Source organism: Zophobas morio, unplaced genomic scaffold (assembly GCF_036711695.1).
Source record: "Zophobas morio isolate AGI-343-1 ecotype UQ-CSIRO unplaced genomic scaffold, CSIRO_AGI_Zmor_V1 ptg000004l, whole genome shotgun sequence".
Taxonomy (NCBI): Eukaryota; Metazoa; Arthropoda; class Insecta; order Coleoptera; family Tenebrionidae; genus Zophobas; species Zophobas morio.
The window spans coordinates 3,365,475-3,388,086 of NW_026972109.1; the positions used below are offsets into that span (position 1 = coordinate 3,365,475).

A 22,612-nucleotide genomic window follows, 5' to 3' on the forward strand; every position below is an offset into this window, starting at 1 on the left:
TGCTTTAGATTAAGTTTGTTTATTGAATCAACAGGCTGCACACCTTTGTAACCATTTCCCTAGAGACACGCTAACTTCACTGGGACTGGTGGCTTGCTTGATGGCTGAGTAGGCAGCAAGGTCGGCTACACTGACTTGACTTCTCCCTGCTAACCACTGAGACTTCCCCAGTGACTTACTTAGCGCTTTCAATAAAGCGCCTCTTTCAGTCTTTGTCTTAGCTTTCACAATGTTGTATGATATATCCAGTAAAGTATCAATTTCATGTGTGTTGTTGTATGTTTCATAGTTCAAAAGGTCAGAACTCACTCTAGATAAGTATCTCAGGATGTTTACTTCACCCAAAATTGGCTGGTGTGAGATCAATAATTCCACGTTTGCCCCTACTGAAAAAATTATGATTACTGAGTAGTCACAAGGTGCTTTTTTGCTTTTCTTACCATCCTTCCAAATGAGCTTTACGTTGACTTTAGGAACATTGGTCTCTGCTGAAAAAGCTTCAAGAATTTTAGTTAACTCAGTCGCGTTTTCAGTCAAGGTAGTCAGACTAGAGTGGGTGTAGGTTTTTACTGATAGGAAAATGTAGTTCTTCCATAGTTTCTGGATTAGCTCGAGCGAATATGGTGGGTTTGTTGGGCTAGCGTTTATGATAATGTCGGGAAGACTTGGAGGCTACAATTTGAGTTATTACTGGGCGAAAATTATTGACTGTCTTACCGTTTCTTGTTTGGGTTTGAGGATAACAGTCGGAAATGGTGCATGATTGGCCACTTTCAGGGTGTTTCTGATCGAGTCCATTTGTTTCTTCAACTCAGCTAGTTGTCGCAGGATTTCCTCCTGCCTCACTTCGAGTGCAGCCATCTCAGGAATATTTTGGTAATTCTGCATGGGAGAGCTCAAATAAGTATTTCAGTGATAATTGTCTAAATCAAATGGTGATCAAGCTTGGCGTATGCCCTCACTCAGCGAACGTGTTTTAATAGTAACCTCCTTCATTTTCACTGCATTTTTGACAGTTGTTCACAAAAATTGATAACTGTGGTGTCATGCAAGTGTATTATTAAGAAATGATGGTGAGTAATGGGCATTTAAGCGATTTTAAAGCAATTAGACCGTTAATATAACGCTTTGGAAAAAAAGAGATGTATTAAACCTTTAAAAACTGCTTAACCTGGTCGAATATATCCAATTTTCTCGTGGACGTCGCAACGTGATCCGTTCCCCGTTCCACCACACCATTTCTTGCAGCGTGGATATTTTTCAATTTGTACATGCACTCGGGCAGCCGCACCCGAAAATCGTGCTGCACCACCTGTTTCGTGCTATACATCTTCAGCGGCCCGTTCATTTTCCAACAATTTCGCAAATTTCCGAAATCTCGTCTCGTTAAAATAGAAAAATCGTGTCGCGTTTCGCCAAGGGGGCAAGTGTCAAAGCAGCGGCGCACGTGTCACTTACCCAAAACGCCACAACGCCACCAAAAATCGCACAATTACAACTTGGCACACTTGAATCGGAAATTGTTGACTGCGTTGCAACAAAACCGTCGTGGCGGCCGCCGTGCACCCTCCGCGCGGCTCCAAAATCGATAAAGCACGAGCCGCCCCTGGCGTCCAGCGGCCATCTTGTTGGCTAAGTTGTGCGGCGTTTCCGGCGGACCGGAAGTGGCGGTGTCATTTTGAAAAGGCAAAAAAATTTGGAGCGTCTCGGGCGGTTTGAGGTGCGAAGATGGGTTTCTGAAGCGAGGTTTTTTTTCCGTCGAGGCGGATTTTGTTTTGGTCGAGGGGCGAGCGGCGCGCCATCTGGTGGCGAGGATGGATCGCATCCACGGTGCGCTTGGATTGGATGCGATGTCCGAGCTAGAAAATCAATTATCGACATAATTAAGTGTTTGTGGTGTTAAACTGTTGACAAACGCTTGGATTCGGCCGTTTTCTCGGCGAGGTGTTCGAGAAAAAGGCGCTTTGGAAGTGGTGTTGAGGGAATTTTATTTGCAAGTTGTCATGGCGGCTGGAGCGTCAGCCAATGGGAGCGCGGCTATCGTCGGTTGTTAGGTGTTCTTTTTCGCTTGTGGGATACGCGTCATCCGAAGAATTAAGTGCGTCCTTCTAGCCAGAGGAGCGATTTGAGGGCCCGATTCGAGGGATTGTCCCGAAATCGATGACTCGAACCGAGATGGGGCTCAGTGAGTGGTAAATGGGCGCGTAAAATGTGTTTGATGTTGTTTGTCACGTGACGTAGCCGATTTAGTATGGCGAAAAGATCGACTGGACGACCATGAATCGTTTCGAGCAGCATTTTTGACATTCACATTTGTATACAAACGTTTGGTGAACTACCACGTGCATTATTGACAGTTTCACAACACGATGTCAACGAGAGGCCTAAAGAAGCGGGGGCGGCCCCCCAAGGTCCAGGTCGCCGAAAGGACCAAAAAATTCCAGTATCACCTCCTGAAAAAGCCGAAATATCTCCTAAATTACAACAAGGGCTCGGACTCGCAGTCCAGCACGCCCAACGCGTCGAGGGCGTCGTCCCCGCAGGGCAGCGACACGGGGAGGCGCAGCAGCAACCGCATCAGGGGCAAAGACGGGCACAGAGCGGGCCGCAGGCCCGGCTACACGGGCTCGAGTTACCAGCGCCGGGGCTACAACACCTCCGGAGCCGAATACCAGGACTCGGAGTACCACTACGGCTCCGACTTCGGCGACGACTCCAGCGACAACAAGAGCGAAATCGAAGACGAACTGGGACTGAGTGAGAGTGAATCGGACAACTCCGTCGGGGACGCCAGCAGTGATAGTGACTTCTCGTTGAGCAGTTACAGTACTATGAGTGGCACGCCGCGGAGGGCTCTCGCGGCCGCGTCGAGACCCATCACCCCCGAGCCCCTGTGGCTGCAAAACCGCGAAATCCCGTCGCTGACGCTACCCAAGTCGTCGGACGATCTCCTAGTGCCCAGAGAACACGTCATGTCGATACTTAGCATTTACGAGGTCTTGAGACACTTTCGAAATTTAGTCCGGTTGTCGCCGTTCCGGTTCGAGGATTTTTGCGCCGCGATCATCTGCGAGGACCAAAGCAGCCTCCTCGCGGAGGTCCACATCATGCTCCTCAAGGCGCTACTCCGGGAGGAGGACTCGCAACAAACGCACTTCGGACCCCTCGACCAAAAAGATAGCGTCAACATCTCGCTCTATTTAATCGATTACGTTACATATCCGGAAGTTTTGCGAAGCTACGTCGAGAGCGACAAAAATTTCGACCAAAAAGTCATGCACATTTTAAGCAGTACCGAGTATCCGTTTTCCACGCTCGACGACAGAATAGCGGTTTTGCAGTTCTTAACTGATCAATTCTTAACCACTAACCCGGTTAGGGAAGATTTGTTAAGCGAAGGTAGACGCACTTTTGTGGATTTTTTAACCCAAATGTAACTTGATTTTACTCTGTTTTAGTTCCCATGCACTATGATGACCACTGTCGGGTTTGCCACAAACTTGGAGACCTCCTGTGTTGTGAAACTTGCCCGGCAGTTTACCATCTGGAGTGCGTGGATCCCCCCTTAGTAAACGTACCTGAAGAAGATTGGCAGTGTGGCATCTGCAGGTCACACAAAGTCTCTGGCGTAGTTGACTGTGTGTTAGACATAGAAAAACAAGGTCAGCTCTCTAGACAAGAACATCTAGGCTATGACAGACACGGAAGAAAATACTACTTCCTCTGCAGGAGAGTTTTTGTGTAAGAATTCCCAATGATCACTCCCGCCAGCCAAATTATAACAAATTTTGTCCCCCAGTGAGTCAGACACCGGCGAAGTTCATTACTACACAACCCGGACTCAGTTCGACGAGCTCCTAAAAATTTTTGACACGAGTGACATGGAAGCCACCCTTTCCAGAGAACTAAACGACTACAAAGACGAAATTTACCGTCAAATGGAACTCACCGAAAAACTAACAAACCAACTAAAAGGCAACAAGAAGACTTACCTAGACTCGGAAAACGGTAAGTCAATATCAAACTCCAAATCCTCTCACCACACCCCCAATTTCCAGCCTTGATAATCAAAACCAACAAAGAAATCGAAGATCGCCTCGAAGAAGAACGCAAAGAAAGAGTTCGTCAGAACGCCGAAGACATGGTGGCGAAAATGCACGAAGAAAGCTCCGACGGTTTCCCGCAAGCGGTTAGCGAAGAAACCGTGGAGACCTCCACACCCCCCACAAACCCCGACCCACCCACCACCGAAGACAAAAAAGACAACGAAGAAGACAAAGATTCTAAACCCAAAGTCGACGCAACAACACCAAAGAACTTCAACATTGACGAACTGCGCAAACGAACCAGTACTGTTTTGACCCGGGACGAATTGGAAAAAAATGGTGACGCGTCAAGAATGACCCGACTTAAGTCCAGTCAAATCGCCAACGGCACCTACTTGTTCAAACTCGGGATGGAGAACACCTTCAAGTCTTACGTGAACCAGTTCACCACCAACGTCATAGCTTTAAATAAACCGCAGAGGAACGAAGAGCGCGATAAGAAGCGCCACTTGTCGCATAAATTTTCCTTGACGACGGCCTCCGAGTTCAAATGGTCGGGTGCTTTGAGCGGCAACAGAACCGTCCTTTTGAACACTTTGAGACAGACGTTCTTACAACTGGAGCAGTCGATCCAGTCGGCGTACATGCACCCGAATTGGCAGTTGTTGCGGAAGCACTGGTTGAACGTGGTGGGGAGCTGTCAGCAACCTAAAGATTTTGCGCGAGCTTTAATCGTTCTACAGGCTTGCATAAAACCGGTCGTTTTCGCGAACGTGTGGCATGAACAGTTAGGACACATTAAACTTTCAAGGATAACGGCGGTGGAGAGGGAGGAGCGCAAGAAGATGGAAAAGAGGGAGAAGAAGGAGCGGGAGGAGGAGGAAGAGAGGAATCGCATGTTGATTAGTGGGTACGTGAAGTACACGATGGGGTTCAAGCACCAGCTGTGGAAACAAAAAGGGGAGGAGTACAGGATTCACGGAAGGTGGGGGTGGTTGTGGCTGTCCACTTCGCGGAATTTTAAACATGTCAATTCGAACGAAATGGGGTTGGCTGCGGAGCCGCTGAAGTACATGGTGCAGATTGACGACGGCACGGGGGTGAAATTACTAGGGTTGGAACCGCCAATATACAACTACGCCGTCAATAAATACGGGGGAGACAACGACAACAAGGATAGCGATTCAGATTTGAAAAATTTGAGGGTAGTGCCTGTGCCGCAGTGTTTCGAGGACATTGACGTTTCTAAAGCGTTACAGACGAAAAGTCGTCTACTATATCCAAAAGTAGCAAAGAAATCAAAATTGGACGATTTCTTGCCAAGGCGTCTGCAACTAAAGACACTCGAGGAACGCAAAATAGCCCAAACCAAAAGCGAAGACAATCAAAAAGAAGACGAAACGATTGACATTGATGGGGACGAAGCGGAAACCAATAACGACACAGTTCTGGGTTTAGATAAACAACTGAATAACATGCTAGTGGGAAAAGTTACTCTACCGAATAATACTCCTCAGACGGCTGCCAACAGAGAAGTACTCAATTCCATAGCCAAAAAGATCCACTCGTTGCGTCTTCAGTACACTTCTATATCTAAACTGGCGAAAGACTTTCAGTGTTACTCTAAAGGTTGTAACTCGAGCGGTAGCACCAACATCGAAACTAATTGTTACTCACCGTTGTGTATTCAAAGGATTAAAGTCAGACGCGAGTTGTTGGCACTACTGCGAAAAGCGAACCTCGCGACGAACTCCAACGCCATCAAGCTATCAAACTCGCCGATAACGGTGAACAAAAAGCCGTCGATTCTTGAACAGACGCTCAAGGCGCCGCAACAAACCACCGCTAGAGACGTCCCGACTGAGTTTACTAATTTACTCAAAGCCGCGCCTGCGTACGTCGATGAACTCGAAGGAGTTTGCACACTCGGCGTGCCCGTAATCAAAAGCGACGAAATCAAGGAAGAACTAGACGAGAAAAAAGATAAACCGAAGAAAGTGGAAAGCGGGGTCGATATTATCACGACGACGGAAAGCGACGGGGTGTCGGATAGCCCACCTAGGAAAAAATTTAAGTCGGAGAGTGACGTGGACATGGAGGATATGTCGCCCGATGATATTAAAGAAATGATTCTAGGGGGTGGCGCTCCGCTCAATAAGAAAAGTATAACTATTACGACCACGACTACCGCGACTGTTACAACGCAGCAGACCATCGTCGATGGTGTGGTTAAAAGCATGTCTGCGAGCGAAAGCACCTCGGATACCGTCACGGTGTGTTCAACTGGTAGTACCATTCAAACCATGAATGCGAAAACCTCGGTTTATAGCGCCCAGCAAAACCGTAGGTTTTGCGCCTTCAAGAACGTGGTGAAGCGTGAAGAGAAAACCATCAAGAAAGAGCACGCCGAAGACGGCTCCGAGCGAGTGTATAGTCGAATTTCCACTGAAGGTAAAATTTACTTGAAGCGGGTACCGAGTCAGAGCGAAAGTAAGCGCAAGAAGCGACAGGTGATCAAGTACCCTGTGTGTTCGACGTATAAGACGAAGAAAAATAAAGGGTCGTTGTTGGTTTTGCCGCAGCACGAGGTGAAGAAGTTGGCGCGGCACGCCGGCCGCATCCACATTAACGGTTACCACGCTCTAGCCAAACCCAACAACTCCGTGTGGCCTTACCCTTGCGCCCGACCCTTATTCAAAACGTGCTGGGTCTACCGCACCGGTAACATCCGCCTATTGGCGGCGGTGGCCCTTCAACTACGTATTCTATGGTCGTGTTTGAGGTGGGACGACATGCAGACGAAGCCCCCCAACGCCGAAGGCAAACACCAACTCACCACAGAAACCGAGATCTTGTCGCTCGAGTTGTTGAAGCACCGGCACGTCGGTCAGTTCATGGAACGCACGCAATACTTGAGGCGAAAAGTGGTGATCCCTCTCGAGTTGCCAAAGACAGTTAGAGGTAAGCCGCGATTTTCGACACGACTACTTTATGTCTGGTTTGTTTGTAGAAGTTACGTCGATTAGGAGCGGTTTGCGCAAGCGTAAGCGACCCGAGTCGCCCCAGAGCACCGACCCGCAAGTCACGGAGGAGTGGGTCGACGAGGACAAGCTCGAGCTTTGGGAGATCAAGCAGTACGGAGAAAGGTGGGTCGTTTTGGCACGTGTCTCGTCTATTTCGATTTGCTTGCATGAATTTTCACTAACCGCTTGCTCGTGTGTTATGTACAGGATTGAGAAGGCTAATGCACAAGTTATAACTAGGAGTCGCACGGGGAATCTGCCGCCGGCGAAGGCCGTCGTGGACGCCACCGAACTGAACAAAGTCACAGTATCAGGCAAGGCGAGCGCGGAAGAAATCAAAGAGAAGATGGAGCAGCAGTTGCGGCTGCAAAGGGCGGCACATCAGCAGAAGCGCGCCTTGGAAATCAAGAACTCGCCGGGACAGATCATCAAAATGGTCGGGAGTACGGCTCAAGGTGAGTGTATGTTTATTCAAAGTTAGTTTATTGTAATCGTTTCTTTGAAAGCTGCCACTACTACTGCTACAAAACCAAGCACCACAACCACTCCAATACAACCTAAAGGTAGGCACTAAGTGTTGGATGTGTGGTTTTATGTGGCGCTTAGCATGGTTTGGTTTTGTGCTAGTGTGATATTGATTGATACGTGTTTGCAGTGACGACGACTCCGGATGGACAGATGAAGATCGTTAAAAACATCGCCAATCAACCCGTGGTTAGTGGTAAAACAACCTTGACGTCATTGTTGACGTCAAACAGCAACAAGCTAGTCGGTCGTCGATTGTTGATGACGAAAGCGGCGGACGGTACGACGAGGGTCGTCGCCAACGCAGCCAATATCTTGCCCAAGAACCTACAAAATGCTCAACAGAGTCTCATCAAAGTGCAAACCACAGGTGCTCAACCTACGCTACAGACAGTCCAAATACAGCAGCCAGGTAATTTTTAGAATCGTGCAAAATTAACATTATCGACGACAGCGTAACTGCTGAAATCGGAGGTAGCAAGTGTGAAACGTGCGTTACTGACTCATACCTGCTATGGATTGAAATATTGATCATAAATTTTAAATAGTACTAGTGTGAATCAGTAGCCCTTGTTGTATTTAGTCATGTACATGCAAAATATTGATTGGTCGGTTATCACGCAGTTACCACAACCGCCACGCCGGTAAAACAATCCGAAACCCCGCAAAGGGTCCAAATAATGCGAACACCGGATGGTCGCATTACCGTTAAGGGTCTTTTGCCCGGTCAGCAGTTGGTCCAGTATCCAGACGGCAAACTCCAAGTGATGACCAACGCTCAGTTACAATCGTCGGGATTGGCGGTTAAAACACCCACCACCACCACACCCATCAAACCATTGATTAAACCATCGCCGAATACTTCCTTAGGTAAAGTGGTTGTGCAGGGAAACCAACTGAAACCGGCCAACCAGCAACAGACCCAACAGAGCCCCGTCAAAACCCAACAAGTCATCATGAAAACCCCCACATCCTCAGTAGTGCAAAAAGTGGCCAGTCCGAACACCGTCGTCGTCAGCGGCGGCCAAGTCATCCAACAACAAGTCGTCATCAGCGGCAACCAAGTCATCGGCACCCCCACCGGCCAACAGGTAGTAGCCACCACCGCACGACAATCTCTCACCCCTCTCCTCCAGGTCATCACCAACCAGATCGTCGTCAACAACCAGAGCCTGGCGCAACAAATCGCCTCCGGCAAGGTCCAAATGGCGACGATCAACGGCCAACAAGTCCTGATTCGTCCGACGGGCAACAACCAGGCCCAAGTGGTGGCCCAGTTGACGCCGGGTAACCTGACCCAGTTGAACACGGGTCAGACGGCCGTCGCGACGCCCGTGAAACAAGTGGTTTCGCAACCGCAACAGGTCGACAGTCCCAAGGTAGTACAAACGCCCCAGCCGCAGATCCAACAGCAGGTGAAAACGGCCACTCCGAGGGAGAGCGTGAGCCAGAACGACCAGGCGACGATGGAGCAGCTCCTGGCCGGTCAGCCCCCGGGCACCGTCATCAAGTGCGTCACCGCGCAGGTCATACAGACGCCGCAGGGGCCGCGGATCGTCCTGCAGGGGCTGCAAGGGGCGGACTTCACGCCGCAGCAGCTGGCGGCGGTGCAACAGCAGGTCAAGCAGCAGCTGCTCAAAGGTAGGGGCGGCGACGAGCTCCCGGTTAAGTTTGAGGTGACGTCATGTGTTTGTTGGAGGGGATGAATAGATCAGTTTGGTTAACGCGTAGTAGACTTTTGATTTGGTCATATCTTGTTTTTTATAAAAATTAAATTAATAAAATCTGAGTGAAGAAATTCAATAAGGTTGCTCGTTTATGGAATTCAAATTTAAAGGAAAAAATTTAATTGTGGAATATTTAGCAGTGATTCTAAAGCACAGACAGTTTTGAATATTTGAAATAACTCTGGAAATTCTTAAGTTTATTACACGCTGATTGAATAAATTATTAAATAAAAATGAAATTATTCTCATAAATTTAAATACCGGAATATATTGGATCTGAAAGCTGCATGAGATCGTTTCAACAAATACGAAAAAATAAAGGACCTAAACAAACATTGCAGCATTCTCGCACCAATTAGACAAAAGAACAGACAAGTCATAGGTTTTTTTCAGCTTTTTCGGTGTTCTGGGAAATTTCGAAGACCGAATTTGAATTTAGTAGTCGTAAAAGCAAACTTTTAGATCCTTGAAATGTAAATATAAATCTTATATTTATGCTGAAAAATAAATTCGCGGCAGTCCGAAAATATAAAAGAATCAAAAATTTTAATAATGACGTCATTAACGTAAATAAAGAAAGATGATGAGCTTAAAACGGAGCCTTGAGTGTCTCATTTGTAGATAGCGTCTTGACAGTTAAAACTGATCAATAACGGAGAAAAACAAAACACTTACAACCTGGTTGCTAAATTAACATCGTAAATTATGTATAATAATAATAATAATAATAATAATTTATTTGCCCAACGGTAACCCAGTTAGAGGGCAATTATATTAATTTAATTTAATTTAATTTGACGGGAAAACCCCAATTTACAATGCTATAAACTATACAAATTGAAATTATCTTAGAAAATACAGAAAAAAAAAAACACTAATTAAGTAAATAAAATCTATATACTTATAAACCCTTCACTAATAATTTTCTTAAAGAATTGAAAATGAATTAAACTTAAATACTAACATTCTATCATACACTTTAATTTACAGACCTAAAATACACTTAATTCTAGATTTGAATTTTGATCTGTCACAATCAAATAATAAAAATGTTGAATTGTCCGCCATCCTGTTAGCCGTTTCCATCATACGTTTGATCGGATGATTTTGCGATTTGTTAGTCGTGGACACAGGTACCCTAAATATCACTGTGCTCCGAGTTTTTCTACTATTTGAGTAGAATATATACTACAGTACTATATACAATAAAGTAACTGTAGTTTTGAAAACTACTAGTTAATTCTAACCACAAGTTAACTAGTGGTTAAAAAACAAATCGCGATTTCAATCAAAACGTTACTGTTAGTTTAGTTACCATAGCCCGTATTCAGCGCTGTCGATTATGTTTAGTAGATGTCTATTAAGCCCTTAATCAATGTCTATTAAATTTACCTATTCAGCGCCATTGCTTAGCGGCTAATTAATGTCATTTGACGATTTTTTTAATCAATATTTTAATCGACGACATAACCGTCTTTAAATAATTATTTATGTTGACATTTATATAAAATCGTTCAAAATGGATAATATTTTGGAAGGCATTCAGTTTATATTGTATAATTTTCAACATAAATTCGTTCGCCGATGCCGGTGGTGCTTCCTTTTCGTAATTTGGGACGATTCTGCATGCTCTAAGTTTGTTTCGTTGCTCAGAATCATCAAAAAATGTTGAAATATAGTGCAGATCTAGTAAAAATCGACAAAAATAAGATTTCTAGCTAAAATTTGATGGTTTCGTTGCTCTTTCCGAGCCCCTTGGGTGTCTGATTGGCTTTAAAACTACAAGAAAACGCTTCAAAAGTGACGTTTCTGAAGAATTTTGACTATTTTCTTCTATCTACGAACGCCGGAATGCATAAAACTAACCCAGACGTCTCCTTTTCGTAATTTGAGACGATTCTGCATGCTCTAAATGTGTTTCGTCGCTCAGAATCATCAAAAAATGTTGAAATATAGTTCAGGTTTAATAAAAATCAACAAAAATACGATTTCTAGATAAAATTTGATGGTTTTGTTGCTCTTTTCGAGGCCGTAGGGTGTCTGATTGGCTTAAAACTACAAGAAAACTTCAAAAGTGAAATACAACTTGCCATAACTATACGACTACAGGTAATCTTCATACTAAAACTATTGTGTACCTATTATAACCTTTAATTATTTTTTACCAATATTGTATTATTCATATTAGGAGATCTGCATGGTGGTACTCAAGTTTCTATGAGGTACATTTGTATTAAGGCAGCTCGAGTTTTAATTTCTCGACTATCTCAGTTTAAGAAACCTTAGGGGGTTCAAGCAAAATTTTTATAACATTAGAACATTTCCTGGAGTGGTGGACTGCATTGACCGCAACCATTATTAAAATAAAGGATCCTGGTGGTCGTCGGCCACTGTTAAACTGCTGCAATATAAATTTTTATTCATTAAATGTGCAAGTTGGATATGTTTGACATACACGGATAGTGAGATTTTAACAAATTTTGCGACGTTGTCAAATGAATGTTCGTTAAGTTATTAATTAGTTAATAGAAGCGTAAAAAACGGTAGTGAATAGGGCATTCACTAAAATATCGATTTAAAAAATTATTTAGTTTAATCAATTGATTACTAAAAAAATAGATAAAAAATAATTTAAAGAATGGCGCTGAATACGGGTTCATGAGTTTAGTAAAAGTTGGAAAGGCAACGCTGTAATTTCTACGTCAGAATTGTCACAAAAGACATCAAATAATCAAACACTGAACTTTGCCCGAACAGAGGAGCAATTTATTAATGAGTTTAATCGAAAAAAAGGACGTAACTGAAAATGAAATTTTAAAACAATATAACAACTTAAAGGGACGAAAGCCAAGTTTTCACACAATGAAAAAGAAAAACTGGTGGAGGTAAAGCAGAATTTCAGGAAATTTCTGAGGTTGATAATGCTGTCAAAAGACTATTTGGAGAAGTGATTTTTGGCTCAACACCGCTTTTTGATAGTGAAAGTGTGGAGCTGATAGTGGCGTATTTACCTAGTTATCTTTTAAAACTGTGATAATAGTAAGGTTGACCCCCGCAGAATCAAGTACATGGTCTGCCGGAGAAACAGCTGAATTATTGATTAAGAAAATTAACGTCAGGACCCGCATACCTCTCGGTAGGATTTCTTATAACGTTGTTCTTCTATTAAATTTTCTATTGTTCGCTTTAATTTGTGAAAACGCTGAAAAAATGCTTTTCCTCCCACTTTTCAAAATGGTTTACCTTTTCCCGAACCACTTTTCTTTTCCTCAGAGGTAGTTCCTCATCGTCACTGAAGGCATTTAGGTACTTCGTAGTCGTTCATTTTTTAAATTAAATATGACTGACATTTGTCGTAGTATAATTGAAAACTATCAGTTAACTCATACTACATGTGCTGGTAAAGTTAACTATGAGTAAACTTCAGGTTTGGATATAACCATCAATTGAAATAAGGAACTTTGCATTTAACTATAGGTTAAATGTTAACCATAAGTTAACTATGAATTGAAATAACGGGCCTAAAAGTCTTACTAATTGATACAAGAAAAAAAAAACCTAAAAAACATAAACTTAAGTTTCCATACACATTTTAATAACCTAATTATATAAAAATATCGCTATACAGTTCATTGGCCTGTCTAGATACTCTAACCATTGGAGAATTCTTTAACAAATTCGTTCTAGACTGAGATAGCACGAAAGTACAAGCATATCTAGCACTTAACCGAGGCACATGAAAGTTGACATATTCCAGAAGCTGAGAACTATCCAGTTTGTTGTGTATTAATTTCCACATAAAACGAGCACCATGAATCTTACGTCTGTCAGAGAGTGATTGTAATTCGTGAGTTTGCAATAAATAGTTGTAGTCAATATTGCGAACAGGATAAGTACCAGAGATTTTAAAACTTGTATGTAGCAGACCGTGGCAAACTTGGTCTTTATACTCTCCATTGATTACCATTTTAGGAGAATAATAACCTTGTTTTGAACTGATAATTGAATCCTCTTTTTCAAAAATGTGTGGAGTAAGGAATGTGTTTTTTTTTCGTGGTAGCGCAAGCGTCGACCGGGAAGCAGGGTGTCCTGGGGCCTACGAAGATCTACCTCGCGGTGCAGCCGAGCAACCCCGACCAGTCGCAGTCCGAGGGTGTGTCTAGCCAGCCGCCGCCGTTAGCTCCCGTCCAGCAGAGCGTCGTGCAGTCGCCGCCGACGTCCGCCAAGACGCAGCCGCAGCCCAGCGTCGTCAAGCAGGCTGCGTCAACAGTACAGCAGGTATGCAACATGACCCCCAAGCCCAAGGTGATAGTGCAACCTGCTAATCAGGTACTTCTGTTTTGAAATCGATCTGTAACCAATCCTTGTTGTCGCATGGTCTGTCCCTTGATTGGTGTCTAGTTAAGTAAGTGCTTATAAAGTTTTCCGTACGCGTTCAATTCGCATGTAGATAAATAATTTTAGGAGTGTAAAGTGTGAGGAGCATGTACCTGTTTCTCTCTGTCTCTCTCTCGCTCGCTGTGGTGTGAGGGTGCCTTGTTCATGCTTTGTTGTACTAACCGTGTTGGAATAAATGAGTTGAAATCGCTTTTTGTTTACTTTTTCGTATGGTTAAGCGCGTTGTGCACGGTCGTCGATGTGTTTCGTTGTCACTTAAGTGTTGCAATACTTGCAGACGAACGAAAACGTGACAACTTCGGGTCGTCAGGTTCTTGTGAATGGGCAGCAGTCGCAGACTTCTGCTCTACTTCAGGCGATGAAAGCGAATATGGAGTCTAATCAGGGTGTTACGACGACGTCGCCGACGCAGCAACAACCGCAGCAGCAACAGCAAACTGCCGCCGGCGACCAGAATAAGCAGTTTGTCGTCACACCCGACTATATTCAGCAAAGTATGTTGCTATATCAACCGTCAGTAATTGTGTACAATCCTAATTGTACCACTTACCCATTGCAAAACGACTACGCCAATCGTTTCTAAATCGTAAGACTTTAACAATCGAACAGTATTTAGAAGAGCAAGGGTTCCTACTCGATCAAAAGTTTCCAGAAATGTGCGTATTTTTCTTTCTGTGATATTTTGCATTTACTTTTTCGTTTCCAAAAGACTGATTTTTTATATGGAAAATTTTTGTTCTCGTTTTTTTGTTGTGACGTGAGCGGAAACTTTTGAGGTAATAGATATATAAGCTAGTTACAACATTTTATGTAAGCTGTAACTACATGTACTCGAAACTGTAATAAATCTGTTACAACAAGCGACCAGGAGTTTCCTTGCCAAACACCTTGCACTTCTTTACACATTTATTTTAAGTCGTTTTGCTTTGGGTCTCCTAAAATTCCAAAATTCCTTTTAAAATTCTTTATATTTTTATTTTCTGACTTCTTATTCAGCGATCAAAACTGCACTTAAACAAGAAAACCTTAATCCCGAAATCGAAGAAAAACTCTTGCAGCTACAACGCTACCAGGAAAAGCAGATGAAGCAAGAACCGGACATTCCCGCACCAGTCGCCAAAGTTAACAATCCAGTGCCGGTTACTAACACGCGATATAACGTTTCCCGTAAGCGGACGCCCAGTGCCAGTAGGAACGATGACAGTGATTGGGTGATGGAGACGCCGAAGCGATCGCGGCCGAACAGAAACAGCGAAAACAAAAAAATAGATGACGTACAGTAAGTACACTCATTCTTAGACTCATTTACCGGTCACTTCATCAGACGGACACGATCAACTCAGTTTAAATCAGCTTCAACACGAATTTTTTACCCCTTGACAATAAATCTCAATTATTTATAATCAATCTGGAAAAAAAAAACAATAAATGTGTTATTTTTTCATCTTCCTTTTCATTGTCGAAAACGTTCCACACACCCGGTTTATGGTCTAACAATGCAACGTTGTGGCGTTTGTAGATGACCAAAAAAAAAAAAGAAAAATAGCACTAAACAAACGAGAAATAACGTTACAAATATATTTCAGACTCGAGAGAAAAATAATGGAAAAATTATGTGCAATGTATTGTATTTAATGTAGTCAGTTGTTCACAGTTGAACATTTGTTTCATATTATATGTCTTTTTGGAGGGTTTAAATCAAATTATTTACAAGGTTCATTTTCAAGACATAAAACTGGAAACGGGATGATAAAACGGCTATATGTAAATAAATAGCCAGTTAGTGGAAAATGTAGCTTGTAATTTTTCACCTATGTTTATTATCGTGATGACTATGTTCCGAATTTTCCTTTCCATTATTAAATAGTTGACCTGATTGATGAAACACATTCCTGCAGATTTTTTTCTTTTCTTACATATTTTTTATAGTCGATTATACAGAGTGACTCAAAAAATTATTAAAATTTTGTACTGCACCGATGTGAAAAGAAGTCTACACATATTAAAACCATGAAGTAAAATGTAAGCCCGCCCACCCGCCCTACTTAAATGTGAAGATTTTTTTTATTCGCCGTGAACCAAGAGGGCGGAGCTTAACTGCAAAACACTTATTTCTTTACGAGAAATTAAAAACATGTTTTTGAGTATCGCGTTGTCCAAAGAATACTATATGTTAAAAAAAAAAGGCAAAATAAAAATTCTCGTAGAGAAATCAGGATTTTGCAGATAAGCTCCGCCCCCTTGCTTAATGGCGAATAAAAAAAATCATCACAATTGAGATAGGGTGGGTGGGCGGGGCTACATTTTGGCTTTTTTTTTTTTCTTAATATGTGTAGACTTATTTCAATAACACATAGGCAGTTAGTAATTTTTAAAGATCAAACCGTTGAAACATCCTGTATAGACTCTTTTTTCCATCATTTTCGTGGACTAGCATTGCTTGTCTGATCTGGTTTTCGATTTGTAACTTTTAATTCAAATTGTTTAGAATGTATGAGGTTCATTGCAAACACACATGATATAAAAAAAAAACTGGAAAAAGAATCAGGTTAAAACAGCTATATGTAAATAAATAACCAATTAATGAAAAATGGAGCTTGTAATTTTTCACGTATGTTTATATAGTAATGATTGTTGTCTGAATTTCCTTTGCCTTTATTAAAAAGTTGACCTAGATGAAACAAATTCCTGCGGATTTTTTTTTTCTTTTCATACTTATTTTTTTACAATCGCTTATATAGAATGACTCAAAAAATTATTAAAATTTTACACTGCTCCGTTGTGGAAAGAAGTCTACATATACTAAAACAAAAAGGCAATATATAAGCCCGCCCGCCCGCCCTATCTCAATTGTGATGATTTTTTTATTCGTCGTGAGCCAAGAGGGCGGAGCTTATCTGCAAAATCCTTATTTCGATTTTGCAGATAACCCCCGCCCTCTTGACCCACGACGAATAAAAAAAATCATCACAATTGAGATAGGGTGGGTGGGCGGGGCTACATTTTGGCTTTTTTTTCGTAATATGTGTAGACTTACTTCGACAACACACAGGCAGTTAGTAATTTTTGAATATCAAACCGTTGAAACATCCTGTATAGACCATTTCTTGTCTGAACTGGTTTTCGAATTGAAGAGTTTTTACTTTTAATTTAAATTATTTAGAATTTATGAGGTTCATTGTAAACACTCATGATTAAAAAAAACTGGAAACAGGATGAGGTTAAAACAACTTACGTAAATAAATAACCAATTAATGGAAAATGGAGCTTGTAATTTTTTACGTATGTTTAATAGTGATGATTGTTTTCTGAATTTTCTTGGCGTTATTAAAAAGTTGACCTGATTGATGAAACACATTCCTGCAGATTTTTTTTTCTTTTCATACAGTGTGATTCAAAAAATTATTATTAAAATTTTATACTGCACCGATGTGAAAAGAAGTCTACACATATTAAAACAAAAAGGCAATATGTAAGCCCGCCCACCCGCCTCATCTCAAATGTGATTTTTTTTTTATTCGCCGCTTAACTGCAAAGTACTTATTTCTTTACAAGAAATTAAAAACATGTTTTTGAGTATCGTGTTCTTCAAAGAATACTATGTATATTAATAAAAAAAAGGTAAAATATAAGCTCCACCCACCCGCCCTATCTCAAGTGTGATGATTTTTTTTAATCCAAATTGATACACCTGTCCTTGTAAAGTGGTTATGACGTCATCCCAAAATTTTGTAAAGGAAAAACTTACTTGAAACGTGGAACACTCTACTTTACATTTATTTTAACATTACATACAAAATATATTTATTTTAGCTTACAAGGGTTTTCATAAAAAAAATGAAATTCGCAAAATCAAGTTTTATAATTTTTGCAGAAAGTTTGATGTTTTATTGTATTTACTTCAGGGGCGAGGAAAGTTCTGTCTAAATGATTTTAGACCTTTTTACTTTCCGAGCTTAAGCTAAGGAGAAGTGTAGCAATCGAGTCCAATTCCACGACGTTTCATGACCCCTAGAGTACGAAAAAAGTAGTCTCCCGTTTCTGTCTCTCTGTCTGTCTGTCTGTCTGTCTGTATGTATGTATGTATGTATGTATGTATGTCTGGTGTCTGTATCCATTATTATGATACACGTAGTCTCCAAAACTGCTGGACCGATTGTTGTCAAATTTTGTATGTATACTAGAAATAGCATGTGGATGGTTAAATTTTAACCAAAATTTTGCTAATCCTCCCCACTAAAAATCTGATGACGTCATTTCAAAGAATTCTATCTTTATTGGATTTAACTGTTATACAACAATAATAGTCCTATAAGTGTGGTGTATGAATCCGCTTTGAGATTTTCCTTAACCGTCCAAATTTTTGTAAAAACGCACGGTATAATAATAGTGGTTACGAGTCAGGAATGCGAACTGGACTTCGTGTGTTCGATTGCAAACTTGTTTTTTTTTTCGCATTGTATATATATTATCAATGTATATGACGTCATAACAATTTTTTTTTGTTTATGAAATCACCCCACTTTCTCGAAAAAAGGTAAACGTACGCCCGTCTTTTTTTATTTTGAAACCTTTGGGGTCCCAACTGTCTTTTAAAAATGTAAAACTTTCTCAGGGGACCCAAATGACTTTTTTGAATGTAGAACCTTCTCGGGGGTCCCAACTCTCTTTTTTAAAAATGTAAAACCTCGGGGGGCCAAATGTGTTTTTTTTTCAATGTGAAACCTTCTCAGGGGACCCAAATGGCCTTTTTTTAGAATGTAGAACCTTCTCGGGGATCCCAACTCTCTTTTTTAAAAATGTAAAACCTTCTCGGGAGACCCAAATGTGTTTTTTTCCAGTGTGAAACCTTCTCAGGGGACCCAAATGGCCTTTTTTTAGGATGTAGAACCTTCTCGGGGGTCCCAACTTCCTTTTTTAAAACTGTAAAACCTCAGGGGACCCAAATGACTTTTTTTTAGAAAGTAGAACCTTCTCGGGGGTCCCAACTCTCTTTTTTAAAATTGTAAAACCTTCTCGGAGAGCCCAAATGTGTTTCTTTTTCCAATGTGAAACCTTCTCAGGGGACCCAAATGGCCTTTTATTATGATGTAGAACCTTCTCGGGGGTCCCAATTCTCTTTTTTAAAACTAAAAGCTCAGGGGAGCCAAATGGCCTTTTTTTAAAATGTAGAACCTTCTCGGGGGTCCCAACTTCCTTTTTTAAAACTGTAAAACCTCAGGGGACCCAAATGACTTTTTTAGAATGTAGAACCTTCTTGGGGGTCTCAACTCTCTTTTTTAAAAATGTAAAACCTTCTCAGGGGACCCAAATGGCCTTTTTTTTAGAATGTAGAACCTTTTCGGGGGTCCCAACTTCCTTTTTTAAAGCTGTAAAACCTCAGGGGACCCAAATGACTTTTTTTAGAATGTAGAACCTTCTCGGGGGCCCCAATTTTTTTTTTTTTTCACTGTGAAACCTCGGGGGACCCAAATGGCTTTTTTTTAGAATGTAGACCCTTCTCGGGGGTCCCAACTCTCTTTTTTAAAATTGTAAAACCTCGGGGGCGCTAAATGTTTTTTTTTTTTTTTCAATGTGAAACCGCCCCAGGGGTCCCAACTGTCTTTTTTAAAATGTAAAACCTTCTCGGAGGGGCCAAATGTGTTTTTTTCCAATGTGAAACCTTCTTAGGGGACCCAAATAGCGTTTTTTAGAATGTAGAACCCTCTCGGGGGTCCCAAACCCTCTTTTTTAAAAGTGTAAAACGTCGGGGGGCCCAAATGTGTTTTTTTTCCAATGTGAAACCTTCTCAGGGGACCCAAATGGCATTTTTTTAGAATGTAGAACCTTTTCGGGGGTCCCAACTCTCTTTTAAAAATGTAAAACCTTCTCGGGAGACCCAAATGTGTTTTTCTTCCAGTGTGAAACCTTCTCAGGGGACCCAAATGGCCTTTTTTTAGAATGTATAACCTTCTCGGGGGTCCCAACTTCCTTTTTTAAAACTGTAAAACCTCAGGGGACCCAAATGACTTTTTTTTTTAGAATGTAGAACCTTCTCGGGGGTCCCAATTCCCTTTTTTAAAATGGTAAAACCTTCTCGGGGGCCCCAATTTTTTTTTTTTTCAATGTGAAACTTCAGGGGACCCAAATGGTCTTTTTTTAGAATGTAGACCCTTCTCGGGGGTCCCAACTCTCTTTTTTAAAATTGTAAAACTTCAGGGGCCCCAAACTTTTTTTTTTTGCAACGTGAAATCTTCTCGGGGTTCCCAACTGTCTTTTTTTAAAATGTAAAACCTTCTCAGGGGACCCAAATGACTTTTTTTAGAATGTAGAACTCTCTCGGGGGTCCCAACTCTCTTTTTTAAAAATGTAAAACCTTGTCGGGGGCCCGAATGTGTTTTTTTTTCCAATGTGAAACCTTCTCAGGGGACCCAAATGGCCTTTTTTTAGAATGTAGAACCTTCTCGGAGGTCCCAACTCTTTTTTTTTTCCTTTAAATTGTAAAACCTGGGGGCGCCAAATTATGTTTTGTTTTTGTTTTTTTATGTAAAACCTTGTCGGGGGTTCCAATTGTCTTTTTTTATGTAAAACCTTCTCTGGGGCCCCAAATGTATTTTTTGAAGGATGTGAAACCTTCTTGTAGGTCCCAAATAGTCTTTTTTAAGAATGTGAAACCTTCTCAGGGGTCCCAACTGTCTTTTTTGAAAATGTAAAACCTTCTCTGGGGCCCAAATGTATTGTTTGAAGAATGTGAAACCTTCTCGGGGGTTCCAATTCTTCTTATATAATTCTTTTATTTTCTTATTTGATCTTCTACCGTTGATTACTTTTAATTTTTTTTCCACTTTTATTCAAATTAAAAATAAAATACCTCTGAGTGTGTCGGTAAAAATAATGGCGTTCCGTTCGTTGACCAATGACAAACCGCCACGTGACATTTCACGTCATTATCATTACCCTAAATACGATCAAACCCGCTTACCTAATTCGCAAAAGCGACACCAGATGTCGCTTCTAACAAAACCAAACATAAATTATCTCGTCTCCAGCGACACCAGCAAAGAAAAAATCGTCTCACCCCGAGCCCGCGTGAAGTTAAAAGAAGCCCAAGAGCAGGACCGGAAAGTCACTCAGCGAACAAAAATCCTGGTCAGTCTTTACCGCCAAAAAGAATTCCTCAAGAAAGACATCCTCCGGAAGAGGGCGCTCCTCGAGAAGGAATTGCAGTACGAAATCCAGGTAACCCCCGACTCAGCCCGTCAACCAAAACTAACCCCTCGTTTACAGAAAGAAGTAGCCGAAGAGTTGGCCGCACGCACGAAAATGGAACGGAGCAAGCAAGACGAAGTGCGCACAGGCAGCAGCAAGCGAAAATCCGCAGCTACGGCGACGACGGCCGTCATACCGCAAGTCACCAAGTCGGCGCGCCAGAAAAAGGGCCAGAAGCAAACGCAAGCGACGCAGAACGCGGCGGCCCAAAGGGCCGCCATTAAAAAAGAAAAGTTGTACTGTATATGTAGGACGCCGTACGACGAAACGAAGTTCTACGTCGGGTGCGATCTGTGCAGTAATTGGTTCCACGGCGACTGCGTGGGAATCACCGAGGAGAGCAGTCGGACGCTGACGGAGTTCGTGTGCGACGAGTGCAAGCAGGCGAAGGACACGGAGAAGCTGTATTGCTTGTGTCAGCAACCGTACGACGACTCCCAGTAAGTACACTATTTGTATACTAATAAAATTTTACAACTTATAAGTAAGTTTGTCTGCGGCTGGCTGTAAAATTTTATTGATATGCAAAACCGCGCGTGAAGGGTACTTATTAGGGTGATTTTTAGGTTTTATATTTGTTGTGACCGGTGTCAGGATTGGTTCCATGGGAGGTGCGTGGGGATACTGCAGTCGGAAGCCGACAACATCGACGAGTACATCTGCCCGAGGTGCCAGCGGAATTCGTCGGTGAATTTCGCGAATATGAAGGATTTGTCCCAGAAGGACTTCGAGTCGCTGAAGAAGCTGATCAAACAACTGCAGGTGAGTTAGTATTTTGTTACGATTGCGCGGCATTCAGGGTTTTTGTTGGTGCAGGCCCACAAAAGCGCCTGGCCGTTTATGGAACCTGTGGATCCAACTGAAGCTCCAGATTATTATAAAGTTATCAAGGAGCCCATGGGTATGTTGCGGTGACGGTTTATAAATGTTGAGTAATGTTGTTGTTTACAGATCTCCAAAAAATAGAGAATAAAATTAATGATCAAGTTTACACGAAACTGAGTGAGTTTATAGGGGATATGACTAAAATTTTTGACAACTGTCGATATTATAATCCAAAGGAATCTCCATTTTTCAAGTGTGCAGAGTCTTTAGAAGCTTACTTTGTGAATAAAATAAAATGCTTAAGAGATAAGTTTATGGAGACCAACAAATGATTACTTTCTTAAAAGAGCTTTTTTTATTGTTAGGCAATAAGAGCGTACGCGGGATTTCAAGTTGGTTTGTAAAGATCTCAGTTTAAAATAAGCGACTTGAAATCTTTATAAAACAATTTTTGTATATAAGTTGTGAATATGTGTATGAATGATGCGATTTAATTTCGATTTAATAGTTAGATCCTATTTTTAAAGTCTTGTATTATTTATATTTAAATTAATAAACTTGTTTAAGTTTCTTTTATAAATTATTTTTTCAGAGTTCAAAATGTAGTCTATTTATATAAAATATTATATATATAGCATCTATTCTGAATAGTTAGTGCCATTGTAGATATTGTGTTATTTAACAGAGTCTTCTTAAGTTTGCACATATTGAAATTTTTATATTTGGTCGGTATTGTACCGACCTTTAACAGTAAATATAATATTTACATTATTCGCCTTTTCATTCACTAGTCATTAGGTTCGACGGGTAGGTAAAAACA

At 41.6% G+C, this 22,612-nt stretch overlaps 2 protein-coding genes across 8 annotated transcripts; one reads left to right on the forward strand and one right to left on the reverse strand.

Moving 5' to 3' along the window:
* Positions 1–3: 3 nt before the first annotated feature.
* On the reverse strand, positions 4–1,452 carry LOC135137658 (probable aminoacyl tRNA synthase complex-interacting multifunctional protein 2). Of its 2 annotated transcripts, none has more exons than XM_064067386.1 (4): positions 1,172–1,452; positions 718–882; positions 441–672; positions 4–386 (listed from the first exon to the last, which is right to left on the reverse strand). In XM_064067386.1, the coding sequence occupies exons 1-4, from the start codon at positions 1,346–1,348 to the stop codon at positions 28–30; spliced, it is 933 nt and encodes a 310-aa protein (XP_063923456.1). In that variant the 5' UTR covers positions 1,349–1,452; the 3' UTR covers positions 4–27. The 2 variants fall into 2 exon arrangements, with proteins under 2 accessions (XP_063923456.1, XP_063923449.1); XM_064067379.1 differs by having other exon boundaries at positions 1,154–1,452.
* LOC135137603 (nucleosome-remodeling factor subunit NURF301) lies at positions 1,024–22,468 on the forward strand. 6 transcript variants are annotated; one of them, XM_064067333.1, is made up of 18 exons: positions 1,024–1,073; positions 3,459–3,741; positions 3,800–4,008; positions 4,059–7,007; positions 7,057–7,192; positions 7,277–7,524; positions 7,576–7,632; positions 7,725–8,006; positions 8,219–8,685; positions 8,731–9,235; positions 13,382–13,650; positions 13,997–14,213; positions 14,716–14,998; positions 20,748–20,937; positions 20,986–21,407; positions 21,534–21,729; positions 21,784–21,868; positions 21,919–22,464. In XM_064067333.1, exons 2-18 carry the CDS (start codon positions 3,464–3,466, stop codon positions 22,122–22,124), a joined length of 6,999 nt encoding a protein of 2,332 aa, XP_063923403.1. In that variant the 5' UTR covers positions 1,024–1,073; positions 3,459–3,463; the 3' UTR covers positions 22,125–22,464. The 6 variants fall into 6 exon arrangements, with proteins under 6 accessions (XP_063923403.1, XP_063923379.1, XP_063923374.1 ...); XM_064067309.1 differs by lacking the exon at positions 1,024–1,073 and adding an exon at positions 1,675–3,399 and having other exon boundaries at positions 7,310–7,524; positions 21,919–22,468; XM_064067304.1 differs by lacking the exon at positions 1,024–1,073 and adding an exon at positions 1,675–3,399 and having other exon boundaries at positions 7,060–7,192; positions 21,919–22,468.
* Positions 22,469–22,612: the final 144 nt, after the last annotated feature.

Coding starts and splice junctions, on each gene's coding strand:
- LOC135137658 (XM_064067379.1), bottom strand. CDS start 1,348: ATGAACGGGCCGCTGAAGATGTATAGCACGAAACAGGTGGTGCAGCAC. Junction 883..1,153: donor AGGTTAAGCAGTTTTTAAAG/GTTTAATACATC, acceptor TCTCCCATGCAG/AATTACCAAAATATTCCTGA. Junction 387..440: donor AAAGCTCATTTGGAAGGATG/GTAAGAAAAGCA, acceptor TAATTTTTTCAG/TAGGGGCAAACGTGGAATTA.
- LOC135137603 (XM_064067297.1), top strand. CDS start 2,370: ATGTCAACGAGAGGCCTAAAGAAGCGGGGGCGGCCCCCCAAGGTCCAG. Junction 7,008..7,056: donor GTTGCCAAAGACAGTTAGAG/GTAAGCCGCGAT, acceptor GTTTGTTTGTAG/AAGTTACGTCGATTAGGAGC. Junction 21,408..21,533: donor CAACCGTACGACGACTCCCA/GTAAGTACACTA, acceptor GGTGATTTTTAG/GTTTTATATTTGTTGTGACC.